The following is a 13,983-nucleotide window of genomic DNA, read 5'->3' on the forward strand; positions in this document are numbered from 1 at the left end:
GTAGTCTGCATTACAGTAATTTCTGTTGTTCTCCGACCCCATCTCCATAGGGTGTTGGCTAGGGAGTCACCTAATTTGCATGCACACAAGCAATCACTCGAAGAAGAAAAAATGGTTACTTACCTGTAACTGTTGTTTTTCGAGATGAGTTGCTCATGTCCATTCGGAACTGAGGAAGGGGAGGGGCCAGCAGGGGTATTTATTCACCATTATGTTGACGCCACTCTAGGGGGCTCCCTGCTGGCCCGATGGATACCGCTGGGGGAAAAGCTCCGGAATCCATGCAAATGGCTCATGCGCACCTACTTCAAATGGACATGAGCAACACATCTCGATGAACAACAATTACAGGTAAGTAACCGTTTTTTTCCTAGTTCACATTGATGTTGATGATATATTAAAGATTGGGGCAACTGGACACGTCAGTAATGGGGACCAGATAAATACCAAAGAGAGGTGCCATCCCAGAATATCTTGACAGTGCCTGTTACTCTACTCTGTAGAAAAACTTCTACATGGGCTTCTACAAAAAGGAAGGAAACTTTTGTAGTCCAGTTTCAATGCTGGCTGCAACTTTTCTGCAGATGCCTTTTTTGCAAATTTAAGTGATACTACATTACAAGCTGGAGCTAACCTAGTCTGAAACCCTTGGGTTCTGACCAGTCCCGAATGACCGGGGAGGCCCCGTCCCTCATGGACTGTGCTGCTTTCCTTGTTCCTGGGATAGAGCTCTAGCCCCACTTCTGCCTGGCTGCAGCCCTAGCACCCTGTCACCTACCCAGCTGGGTATCCTTGGGCTAGAACTCTATAGCTGCCACTGGCTCTGCTGCTGCTGGGGCTGGAGCTCCCTGGCTGCCACTGGAGCACCAAATCAGGAGCTTCACACCTGTGACCAGAGCTCCCTGGCCCCCACCAGGGCTGGAGCTCCACAGCTGGGGCTGAAGCTCCCTGGCTGCTGCTGGGGCCAGAGCTCCACGGCCAGGGCCAGAGCTCCACGGCCACTGCCGTCCCTGCTTCTACCTGGCCACTGGGTCCAAAACTCCCCGCTGCACTGCCCTCCTAACATGGGGCCTCCTTACTGAACACTTCAGTGGATTGCCTATGAGGATGTACATCTCCCATTTCAGTCTTCTATGGGCCATATAGCTGTATCATAAGGTTAGATAAAAGGGATTGGAAACTATGCTATGACTGGGGTGTTCTCTCCTTTCCATGATAGCACTGTGAAATCCACTGATTGTTTACATTCAGAGTATATGAGTTTAACTAAAAGTTGAAATTCTGTTTGAATTCATGTATGCATAACCAAAATTCTATATTTTCATCCATATCCCTTCAATAAAATCTAACAAACCACACAACAAAAAAATGTAGCACAGTAAACAAACAAATATAGTGGTAATAACAAATTGGAACAATTTTATTTTAATTTTTACATAACACATACTTTCATTGTGTTTTCAAGCATTTAATACAAGAACATTTTAATATGAGCTTTGTAAATTCTCAAGATGTGGAGCCTTTATGCTTACTGATCAATAGGAGCATGACCTCAATTTTAAATTACTGCTTAAATAAACATTACTTTTAAATCTCATTCATTGTTTTCACATATTCTCTCATCTCAATATCTGAAATTTTAACAAATTCTTGGAAAGTTCTTTGTTCTACAACAGTTGTGGGTCTTACAGACACACACTTGAAGACATTCCTTTTTTTGTCATAGTTTCCCATGCACCTATGGACATGACCTCTAATTAATCTTGGAAGGTCCCGATCCTATTTCAAGAGATAATAATAAAAAAATTAAGAACATAACAATGGCCATACTGGGTCAGACCAAAGGTCCCTCTAGCCCAGTATCCTGTCTTCTGACAGTGGCTAACAATAGGTGCCCCAGAGGGAATGAATAGAACAGCTAATCACCAAGAGATCCATCCCCTGTTGCCCATTCCCAGCTTCTGACAAATAGAGACTTAGGACACCATTCCTACATATCCTGGCTAATAGCCACTGATGGACCTATGTGCCATATATTTATCTAGTTCTTTTTCAAACTCTGTTAAATCTTGGCCTTCACAATGTCCTCTGGCAAGGAGTTTCACAGGTTGATTGTGGGTTGCATGAAGAAATGCTTCCTTTTGTTGGTTTTAAAGCTACTTATTAGGTTCATTTGGTGATCTCGAGTTCTTATTTTATGGGAACAAGTAAACAACTTTTCCTTATTTATTTTCTCAACACTTCATGATTTTATAGTCCTCGATCATATTCCCCCTTAGACTACTCTTTTCTAAGATGAAAGTCCCAGTCTTATTAATCTCTCCTCACATGGGGTATGTCTACACTACCCCCCTAGTTCGAACTACGGGGGGTAATGTAGTCATACGGAGTTGCAAATGAAGCCCGGGATTTGAATTTCCCGGGCTTCATTTGCATAAAGCCAGCCGGCGCCATTTTTAAATGCCGGCTAGGTCAGACCCCGTGCCGCGCGGCTACACGTGGCACGGACTAGCTAGTTCGGATTAGGAAGTTAATCCAAACTAGCTAGTCCGTGCCGCGTGTAGCCGCACGGCAAGGGATCCGACCTAGCCGGCATTTAAAAATGGCGCCGGCCGGCTTTATGCAAATGAAGCCCGGGAAATTCAAATCCCGGGCTTCATTTGCAACTCCGTATGACTACATTACCCCCCCTAGTTCAAACTAGGGGGGTAGTGTAGACATACCCATGGAGGCCATTCCAACACCTCTAATGATTTTTGTTGATCTTTTCTGAACTTTTTCCAATGTCTTCAGTATTCAAGATGTGGGCATACCATGTATTTATATAGCGGCACTAAGAAATTCTCTATCTTATTCTCTACCCCTTTTATGATTCCTAACATTGTGTTTGCTTTGACTGCTGCTGAACATTGAGTGCATGTTTCAGAGAACTATCCACAATGACTCTCTCGAGTAGTAATAGCTAATTTTGTCCCCATAATTTTATATGTATAGTAGGGATTATGTTTTCCAATATGCATTAGTTTGCATCTATCAACATTAAAATTCATTAGCCATTTTTTGCAGTCACCTAGTATTGAAAGATCCTTTTGAAGCTCTTAACGGTCTGGTTTGGACTTGACTATCTTGAGTAGTTTAGTATCATCTGCAAATTGAATATTAATTCCTTTTTCTGACATGAACTACATTCTTCAAAATATCTGAAGAATAATAATGTTATTAGGGGATTCCTCAAAGCTAAATAATGGGTGCAGCACTACAATCAGCACTACTGTCTGTTGCAGTTCTTGACCACTCTCTGGCAGCATGTCTCAGAGGAGCTGTCAGAAAGACTTTGTTTGTCTATCTCTGTACCTCTAGAGCTTAGGAAAAATAGTTCTATTGGAAGAAGGGAGCTACAGAATATATGTTCTGAGGGAAGTTGCTCTAAGTATCAGGAAGCAACATAAAAAAATGTCTTAGTGAACAGAAAGAGGAGATACTGGGTTCTCACGGACAAAAAACCCACAATAACTTTCGTCCAGGGCTATCTTGAGGTATGCACATATTACCTTAACAAAAACAACAACAACAACAAACAAAAACCAACAACAAACTGAGGTAAAAGAAAACTTATTGCTATATATGTTTTATGAGAAGAATTGAGTTTTATCACAATTACATACATAAAACTCCTCTGGGTACAAGGAGTGTTTTCCTACATCTGCATCTAACCATAGACAGAAAGCAAATATCTGCCAGAACTGCATGGCCCTTTTATAGCCTCATTTCTGAATGGTCAGTGCTATGAAAGCACGCTCTTACAATCCAGACAAGAACTCATTTTCTATAGGGCTCCAAAAGCTCAGCAGCACTATGGAGTTGTGGTGTGTAAAGTATGAATAAAAATATGCAGTGCACACCTTGAAAAAGAAAGAACATTGCCCCATAACCTCTGCTTTATGGTTGTTTCCTTTCAAAATCCCAACCCTTCTTTCCACAACCTAAACAAACTCTGATTAAAATTAATTTGTTCTGAGGTAGCCCCCAGACACTTGTACAAACATTCCTCAACATGTTTTAGCAAAACGGGCTTGGGCTTGCCTGAACTGCAACTGTATTTACTGCCACAGACCCAATAAGCAGTTTGTTCACTTTGTATGGAAAGTGAACAGTCCAGCTTTTAGCTTTCTTTTCTACATTAGAAATTAGTTTTAACAGAATACATGTTATTAATCTCCTAACTGCACCACATATAGTGCATTCTGTAATAAATATAGAAAATACTTACAATTTCATAAAATACACATGGCAAACTCTCCTTTCCATCTTTCAAGACAAAACTTTTTGCTCCATATGCCCCAGGCGTTACTGCAGAATCAAGTGTGCCTAAACAATGTCAATAAGTAAACCAGGATGTAACCATTAGAACACTATTAAAGCCCATGATCTACAAAGATTAACTGACATTAAGGAGGCAGTTTTAATTTGTATCATATCCCAATGAGAACTCTACCAAAAAGAACTTCTTCATAGAACTGTCTCAGCGGACTCTCTAGCTCAGTGTTTCTCAACTAGTGGCACGAGGACCCTCGGGTACTGGAGAGACGTCTGGGGGATACATCAACACAACTGAAATATGAAGAAAACTGAATTTTTCTTTTACATTTTACAGTGCTTTATTATTTTTGTAATTTTTACACCCAAACATTTCACCTCCTGCCCAGCTATGATTAAGTTTTTTAAACAAATGTGTTGCAATGGTAGACAAAAAAATTGTGTGTCTGAAAACTGTAGGTACTGGGGATACTTTTTTTTAAAAAGGGGGTACTTATAATTTTTTTTTAAAAAAGGGTACTTTATAAAAATGGTTGAGAAACACTGCTCTAGCTACTATGTCCATACCCTTTTCAGACAGCCCACTTTTGATGATGTGCTATCCTCTATGCCTTTACCTTTGCACCCACCTGTATGTGGAGTTGTGGCTGCTTTGCACAGTGCTACCAAATCCCCAGTAGCATTCTCATTCCCTGGAAATTCACACTTCTTTATATCAGCCTAAGCCACTGATTAAATTAGCACAGTTAATTTTATATTGCCCTGGAACTTATGCTAGGAACTATTATTACAGAAATCAAGACAACAGTAGAAATATTATGATAGGAGAGTTTAAATATTGTAGAGTGATACATTTCATTGTGTTACGCTCATATTTTGGTCTCCTTGATGTATGGACAAATGTTTGGATATGAAATTAATTGGATGCCCATGTCAATATTAAAAGGGATATGAGTCCAAGATTAATCAAAATCTGAGAACTGGTTCTTTAAATATTGATACTGTTGTCACACAACCGTAAAAACTACATTGTGCTTGTGGTACTTAAGTATCAGTATTCTTAATTACAGCATACATTACTATACATACCTAATACTTCAAATAAGAGTGCAATTTTATAAGTATACTGGCTCCAATGTTTCATACTTTCAATGACTGCACATATAATTCTCAGAGAATTGTCTTTTTCTTTGAGTTTTAATTGATATGCTGGAATTTTCTTTCAAGGGAAGATGAGAACTCAAGTTAAATAGAGATCTTTAAAGTCTTTAAAGTCAGATAGGCAGTTGGACATTGTTCTTATGTTAATTATCCAGTATTTAAAATAAACACTTTATTTAATTTATTTAGGTTAAAAAGCACCAATATATTAAGTGTTCAATATAACTTGTTTTATGATATCACAAAAGTCACAGAATTCTCTTTCTGTTCAAATAAGTACCCCTGTTCAAAACAATAGTCACGCAACCCTCCTTTCCTACTCACACCCATACAGATGGTAAAAATGAAGATTTTATTTAGGGACTAGACTTTCTAATATTTCTAAATGGCTTAAGAACCCAAGTCCCAAAATCTGCATTAGTTGGAGAGACTAAGTAGGATAAGATCCCATAGATAGGCACTAGACAACTGATATGAGTCCAGCTAAGTGAAAAACAATTTCTGGCAATGAAAGAAACAATGTAAACATGCCAGAAACACACAAATTTGCACCATCTATTTCATGCTAAGTAGCAGATAGAGACAAATTCATGATTAGCAGTTGGCTAAAATACCGTGATAAAGTGACTCCCATTTACTGGCAGAAAAGGGGTTTAAAAAGTCTTAGGAAGGCTGTGCTAGAGCAGCCAATGAGAAAAAGGCTGAAGGGAGCAGCCAATGAGGGCCAAGCCGGTCCATATGAAAAGGAAGCATCAGGGCAGCGGAAGGGAGTTTTGGGTTGAGAACCCAGGGAGGAAGGACTGTGTCTCTGGAGAGCTGAGAGAACTTCCATCGCACTGGGCAAAGCAGTCCTGTGAGCAGGAACCGGCCACGTGGGAGACAGCTCCTGGATGGCTCTGGTGTTTGTAGGCTAAGACCCTGACACAAGGGCAAAGAGGGTGCTGGAGCTATATGGGAGCCCCAGAATAATGGACTGCAGTTGGCCACTCAGGAAAGTAGCTAGACGCTGGACAGCAGTTGGCCACTGAAGGGAAGCAGCTGAACAGTGGACTGCAGATCCCTTGGAAGGGGGAAAGCATGGTGTGTTGCACAGCAGGAGAGCTGCATTGCTGAAGAGGACACTGCAATCCTTGGAGAAACATGGGTCCAAGAGAAGGAGTGATGGTACAGAGGTACCACCTAAGGAGGTAATTTCCAGGACAACCAGCAGGCAGTTCTACCCCCATTACACATATACACATAAATCTAATCAATAATGAAAAGTTATTCTGTTTTTTATTTTAACTGTACTACCATGTAAATCAGCATTGACCAAATAGATAATTATCATTAATTGTGAATGTACAGCATACCATGGGGGTACAAACAAAGAAAAAGAAAATTGTATCTTTAAGTAGGATGGGATTTTTATTTAAAAATAAGTAATGAAAACATTGTTTAGTCTAAATTTGTGCTATTTTTGACAGAAATTGCATGTAGCAAAAGAGAAAAGAAAAATGTAAGACTGAGGGCTGAAGCAAAAGTAAGTAGAGATTTAACGAATTGAAGGAGAGACTAAACTTTTAAAATCAGTCATAATTTCTATTTCCCTGCATTAACAAGAGATATGACGTGCAAAGAGATATGAAAAAGGTTTTGTAAATACATGAGTAAATTAATAAAGATATATATTTGTTCTCCATACAGAAAATAACGACAACTACAGAAACTAGGAGACAAAGCCAGCATTTCTTCAAGCGGGGCAACTCTTCACCATTCAACAAACAGTTGAAGAATAAGATCTATTAATTACCTCTATATTGTATCCATCACAATATGTGACTTGAAGAAGCGAAATTTTATTTCACTAGTAAAAATTATTTAAATAAATTACATTAAGAGCATGTCTTCTTTAACACAAATCCAAAATGTAACTTCCAACATTTCCACAAAATTTCCTGTGATAGTTCTAAGAAAAACCCAGGACTCTGAGCAGAAGGCTGACCAGAGTGAGTGTGTGGTCACAGGACCTAGGGATAATTGTCTTCAAATGTTTGGAAATATTAAGTAATTTTAAAGTTAAATTCGTAATTCCGAGCCCTCCCAAAGTTGAATTCATGAAGGCCTCCCAAAACTATAATTCATGGTAGATTCATCTTCACCCAAATAGTTTCCTCCCACAACAAGCATTTGTTCCCTTATTGTTTTCTTGGGAGATGTCCTGAGGCCTGTAATTTCTTCCCCTTCCTACTCCCCAAATTTTTACCTGAATTGTTTTGTCTTCTGGAACATGATCAAATTGTTTTCCATTAACTTTATTTTCTTGAATATAATGTTTAAATGTATATGCTGGACTATGATCCTGTAGACTTTTTGACATGGTGCTGGGTATAATTGGCCATTGTCCTTTGGATGAACATTTTTGTCCTGTTACAGTTGTCTCAATATGCTGTGATGTCGTATAATGGTCAGGTAGTTTGGGCTGCAGAACAGTTCTCAGGTTATTTGAGGTATTCTCAAACTTTTGAATGATTCCACTATCAGATATTAAATTGGTTCTGCTACTTGGCGGCATATGCTCATTTCTGTTCCAAACTTGAGCACTGTTATTCTTTTCTTCTTCTCTGTAGTGTAACATTATACATGGTTCAGTATCACAATACCTATCACAATACAAGCAATTAGAAACACTATCCCAGAGGACACTACTGCCAACCTGATAGCAGACCTATGTAACTTTGTTCTCACCCACAATTATTTCCAGTTTGAGAACAACTTATACCTCCAGATCAGCGGCACAGCCATGGGTACACGCATGGCCCCGCAGTATGCTAACATCTTTATGGCTGACCTAGAACAACGTTTCCTCAACTCCCGTCCCTTTTCACCCCTCCTCTACCTACGGTACATCGATGACATCTTTATGATCTGGACGCATGGCCAAAAACCACTGGAGATATTCCACAGAGATTTCAACAACCTACACCCCACCATCAACCTCAGCCTGGACCATTCTACACGAGAGATCCACTTCCTGGACACCACCGTACAAATCAACAATGGAAAATTAGACACCACTCTCTACAGAAAACCCACCGACTCATACAGTTACCTACATGCATCCAGCTCCCATCCAGAACACACCACACGATCCATCGTCTATAGCCAAGCCCTTCGATACAACCGCATCTGCTCTAATCCCACTGACAGAGACCAGAAGCTTCAGGATCTCTACCAAGCATTTATAAATCTCAACTATCCACCCAGAGAAATAAAAAAGCAAATTGAAAGAGCCAGACGAATACCTAGAAACCATCTACTTCAAGACAAACCCAAGAAAACCAACAATAGAACACCACTTGTCATCACCTACAACCCCCAACTTAAACCTGTCCAACACATTATCAATAAACTACAGCCTATATTGGAACAGGATACCATACTCAAAGAGGCTCTGGGAGACAGACCCATAGTCTCCTATAGACAACCACCTAACCTCAAGATGATTCTTACCCAACCACCACAGGACATACCACACTAATACCAACCCTGGTACCTTCCCTTGCAACAAACCCCGTTGCCAGTTTTGTCCACATATTCATTCTGCTGATACCATTATTGGACCTAACCAAGTGAGTTATAAGATCAAGAACACATATTCCTGCGCATCCAGAAATATAATCTATACTATCATGTGCCGAAAGTGTCCGTCTGCTATGTACATTGGACAAACATCTCAGACACTTCGCCAAAGGATTAATGCCCACAAAACAGATATCAGACAAGATCACAAAGAGAAAACAGTTTCTTGCCATTTTAACCAGAAAGGACACTCTCTCAATGACTTGACCACCTGCATTCTGCTACAAAGACCTTTTACATCTGCACTTGAAAGGGAATCCTCTGAACTGTCATTCATGTTAAAATTCGACACTTGCCAACAAGGACTTAACAAACATTTGAACTATCTCACCCATTACCAAGACAGTTTCCCCAATTATCACCTCTAATACCATTAACTCACAAACATCCCACTCTCCCTACCTTTAATATCATCAATTCACAGACACTTACCTTCCTTCCTTCCCTCCCCCCCCGCCCGCATCCCCCTCCTGTTCTGCAATGTGATTTGTCCTTTTCATATTTGTTCATTTTTTTAATTGTATCCTTTGGTATATATGGTTGTGACTACTTTCTTCCACTATTTGATCTGAGGAAGTGGGTCTGGCCCACGAAAGCTCATCATCTAATAAACCATCTTGTTAGTCTTTAAAGTGCTACATTGTCCTGCATTTTGCTTCAAATACCTATTGAAATATTGACCTGCATATTCAAAATGTATATAAATGCATTCCATAGATTATTCTGTGGCCTTTTAAAAACACACTGTAATTCTTTAAGCCCAGATAAATCATTTAAATATGTACTTAAATTTATCCTTATTCAGCATCATGATTAAGCATGTGGTTAATTTTACACATGTGCTTAACTTTCATTAACGTCAATGGATTTTAAACGTTTCAACTGATACCTTCAACAGGGATGCTTTCCAGAATCAGAGCCTTAAAATCATTTTCTCAAATTAAATGCACAGTAAAAGTAAGTTCTCCAACTGATAGAAAAGAATACCGGTACCTTTGTGAACTATACCCCATGGTCACCACTCAAAAAATACCTCCTACAATAGGTTGTAAATTTGGCTTTATGATTTCAGAACTGTACACTTCATAAAGAAAGCCAATGAACTGCTTTCACCTCCAGTCTTGCCAATAGAGGTGAGTTTAGGAAGGTTTTGTCAGAAAGATATCTACGCTCCCATTGGTCTTACAGTGGTTATAGAGCGAGAACTATCCTGTGACTGGGAGTGTTTCCATGGTATTGGAGCCTCCAAAAAATCACAACCCCAAGCAATCACATACCTGGATTGTAATATGGCTTGATAGTGACTTTCCAGTTAAGATTCAACTCCCAATTTAGGATTCCCTAGGACTCCCAAGTTAGTCAATAGGTGTATGGCACCTGGGGCTAAATTAGGCCACCAAATTTTAAGAAAAATTCAGCATAGCTACATAATTCTGCTTGAAAATTCATAGCGTAATATGATCTATGACATAGAGGCAGAACAGACCCTTCCATGTGTGCAATATATATGTTTTGGAATTTTAACAATAAATTGTGGGGGTGAGGGGTTTGTACCATTTATCAATGTACATGGGTAGTGGCTTAAAGATTTTGCAATTGAAAATTATTTTTTGAAATAACATCTGAAATTAAAAGTAACAAATTGGAGAAATGGACTCTGGAATTTTTCCTAATTATTCCAGAAATTCCAACATCTTGCTATTTATCACCTTTCATTCTGAAAGCATTGCTGATTCAACAAATGGACAATATTTTGCTGAATTGGAATTGTTTACATAAAAAGACAAATTTGGTTTGAAAGTGTACAGAATACACTTTGCAGTGTACATATCTGGTAATTATTCCCAAAAAGGTTAATATATCATTCGAAAGAAATTATTAGTTAAAAAATAGATATGCAACATTGCCAACTAAGATTCTTTTGACTGTTTCAAGAATATGGAAACATATAACAAATATCAGATGTACTTTCACTTGAGAATAAGTGTTATTCTGTTTAATGATAAGAAGAAATTCCAAATTTTACCAACCTCATAATATTCAGGTTCTTTCCAGTATGTGATATATTAGGCTTTGATGCATTTTGTTGTTTCAACAGGGAAGGAGCCACAGAAGTTTCTATTTGACTTTCAAAGTAACATTTTAAATGTTAGAATGCCAGAGTAGCAGCCTGATTTATAGGTTAAACACGTGAATTGTGTTTTGTGAAATATTTAAATGTATAAGGCATTAAAATAAACACAGAAGGCAAAAAAGTTTATTTTTACATACCCACTGTTTGTTGTTTTCTGTAGTTGAGCCAGCTCTGGCTTTGAAACTTCCCACCCTAATTCTTAAAAGACAAAGATGGATAAAAATTGAAAATACAGAATGTAAATATATTAAATATGCTTAGGCCCCCTTCTGCAAATAATTGTGTGTGCTTTATATGCCATAAGTAATCAAATGCCATTCACCTGCCACAACAAGTGGGAGAACTTGATAGAGCTGGTGGGCAAAGGGACAGTTACAGCAGTGATGGAGAGAGACACTTGCTGAAGGACACCAAGTACCTCCTCCCACACTTTACTGGAGACTTTGGCACCTGTTGTCCAGGTGGAGGGGAGGGGCACTGATTGGCTCACATCCCCTAGCTTCACGGATGGAACCAAAAGAGACTCCAAATGGCCCCTTCCTACCTGTTATATCCCTGGAGCTAGGGGATGTGAGCAATCAGTGCCCCCTCCCCTCCAACTGGGCAACTAAGAAGGAGGAATCCAGCCTGGCAAATTTCACTGATTCCCTATTTGAGGTCAGGAAGGATTTTGTCTCATGAGATTCAATTACCAGAGGCATAGGGAGCTTTTTTACCTTCCTTGTAACCTTGTGGCACCTACGGATGGAGGTTCCCACCCTTTGGCATTCTCTGTCCCTTTAGTGAAGGGGTGGGATTGGTAGGATTCTGAGCAAGATAAGAATCTGAGGGGAGGGAGAGGAAGGCAGAGGAAAGTTTACCTCCAGTGATGGGTTATTTCGTAGGCACCTGTAATCACCATGTTGAAACCACTTAAAATGCATGGTTTATGAGAATAAGGGTGATGAGTGTGTGGCATTCCTCCCATGTTTAAGTTGAATAAAAAGTTTTAGCCTGCCACTTTAAAATCCATCCATGTGTCTGTCTTAATTTCACTTCTGTGCCCAGATCAATGGGGAATCTGGTTGACTGATGTTTATAATCACACAACTTTTTTCAAAGTGAATTTTAATTAACTTTTTTTCTAACTAATGCTTAAGCTATTAGTTTTAGAACTGTCTGCATTTAGCACAAAGAAACTTTTATTTTAAGCTGTAATAATAGGGACAACACTATTAACAATAAATAATCGTGACAGAATGCTGGGTCATAACCTTTTAAAACCTCAGTATTGGGGACAGATTATTTCTCTTTTACAAGACTACAATAGCACACTATACATTTTCCATCTTGTAACATGGACCTTGAATTTCTATTGAAACCACCCAAAAACAAAAGGTCACAATTTCAAGAGAGTCCATTTAAATGCCAGCATGCTACTTCATTCTGTAAAACAGAAAAAAGTCAACTTCCCTGAAGGCACACATTAAAATGGCTTAATTATACAGAGTAGAAAGAAACTTATTGTAGGACAGAAAAGAGTGAAATATTTTTCTCTCACAAAATGAATTTTTCTATAGAAAACTTAGAGCATGTTTATGAACTCTAGATAAAGATTACTTTTTAAAATGTTATGATAAAGTTAAAAATAAAAATTCCATTAAAACTGTTGGGTTTTTTTAAAAGCTTATTTACCTGTTGTTCTAGCAGAAAAGTCATAACTATGAGTCACAGAATTGGTACTTGCTTCATTTTTAAGTGGCTTTGATGTGAGTGGCTGTCTGGTTCTTTTTTTCTGATTGAACAGTGGTACAGGTAGACAACCTAAATATAAATTAAAATAACTGTATTGTATATCATTGGAAAGCCATCAAATCTTTCTGGCTAAGGGATAAACAATCTACATTTTGCATTTGGAAAATGGGTAAATTATAATTATTTAATTAACATTTCCATCCATGATTATTATCTTTATTGTTTACTAGAGGGCTAAGCCATGTGCTGTCTATGCTTGCCAACTCTCGTTTCTGGCTGTTTTCGTGGCCAGAGAGCATGAGTGTGATGACATCATTCTGTCAGCCGGCAGGAAAAGCTTTTTTATATAGAAAGATTTTATATCACCTAAAAGTGTAATATATCACACAGAAGATAAAGCCCTTACCCTGAAACGTTTACAATGTAAAATCCCTGGGCTGCAAACACTTGCACATGTGCTAAGCTCCTTACTCTGTGGAGGTTCCACTGCATGCAACATTACCACTATGATCTCAACGTTTCAATAACATACACATTTAAGTGGAGCTCGGTTTGAACATTAGGGTCTGGCTTAGCAGGAAATATTTGCAGAAATTGGGTAAATACATTGATAAAATGATTTTCAAATTGTACAGTAATAAAAAGTTATTGATACCTGCTGTGCTACGAGTTGAACTGTCACTTAAATTTCTCTTCATTTCTTTCACAATATCCAAATATGTGATAATTTATTCACTATTCCATATTCACCATATGAAAGTTATATTTCAATTAAATCTACCTGTAGGGAAAAAACCTCTAATTCACATTTTAAATATAGCTAAAGTACATGCAGCTTTTCATTAACTTCACTTCATTATTTGTGTAACAGTTGTGTGTACCAATTTAGGCATATTCTTAACTTTATTTTGTGAATAGTCTCAGGATATATCTACACTGCAGTGTTATTTCAGAATAACTGATGGTATTCCAAAATACTACAAGTATTCCAAAATACTGTTGAGCTGGAGGACTTC

At 38.5% G+C, this 13,983-nt stretch overlaps 1 protein-coding gene across 4 annotated transcripts; it reads right to left on the reverse strand.

The window, feature by feature from the left end:
- Positions 1-1,399: 1,399 nt before the first annotated feature.
- On the reverse strand, positions 1,400-13,983 carry SPATA22 (spermatogenesis associated 22). Of its 4 annotated transcripts, none has more exons than XM_089772161.1 (8): positions 13,623-13,983; positions 12,908-13,036; positions 11,371-11,425; positions 11,130-11,225; positions 7,724-8,081; positions 5,407-5,536; positions 4,271-4,368; positions 1,400-1,779 (listed from the first exon to the last, which is right to left on the reverse strand). In XM_089772161.1, the coding sequence occupies exons 1-8, from the start codon at positions 13,663-13,665 to the stop codon at positions 1,588-1,590; spliced, it is 1,101 nt and encodes a 366-aa protein (XP_089628287.1). In that variant the 5' UTR covers positions 13,666-13,983; the 3' UTR covers positions 1,400-1,587. The 4 variants fall into 4 exon arrangements, with proteins under 4 accessions (XP_089628287.1, XP_089628286.1, XP_089628289.1 ...); XM_089772160.1 differs by having other exon boundaries at positions 11,371-11,431; positions 13,623-13,982; XM_089772163.1 differs by lacking the exon at positions 11,130-11,225 and having other exon boundaries at positions 13,623-13,982.

This window comes from Pelodiscus sinensis, chromosome 21, assembly GCF_052426305.1.
Source record: "Pelodiscus sinensis isolate ZL-2025 chromosome 21, ASM5242630v1, whole genome shotgun sequence".
NCBI lineage: Eukaryota > Metazoa > Chordata > Testudines > Trionychidae > Pelodiscus > Pelodiscus sinensis.

Excerpts from the sequence above, each read along its gene's own strand:
- SPATA22 (XM_089772160.1), bottom strand. The coding sequence starts at position 13,665 with ATGAAGAGAAATTTAAGTGACAGTTCAACTCGTAGCACAGCAG. Across the intron at positions 13,037-13,622 it reads TTCAACTCGTAGCACAGCAG|GTTGTCTACCTGTACCACTG; the intron begins GTATCAATAACT and ends ATTTATATTTAG. Across the intron at positions 5,537-7,723 it reads CAGAAGACAAAACAATTCAG|AAAATTCCAGCATATCAATT; the intron begins GTAAAAATTTGG and ends TTCCCTTGAAAG.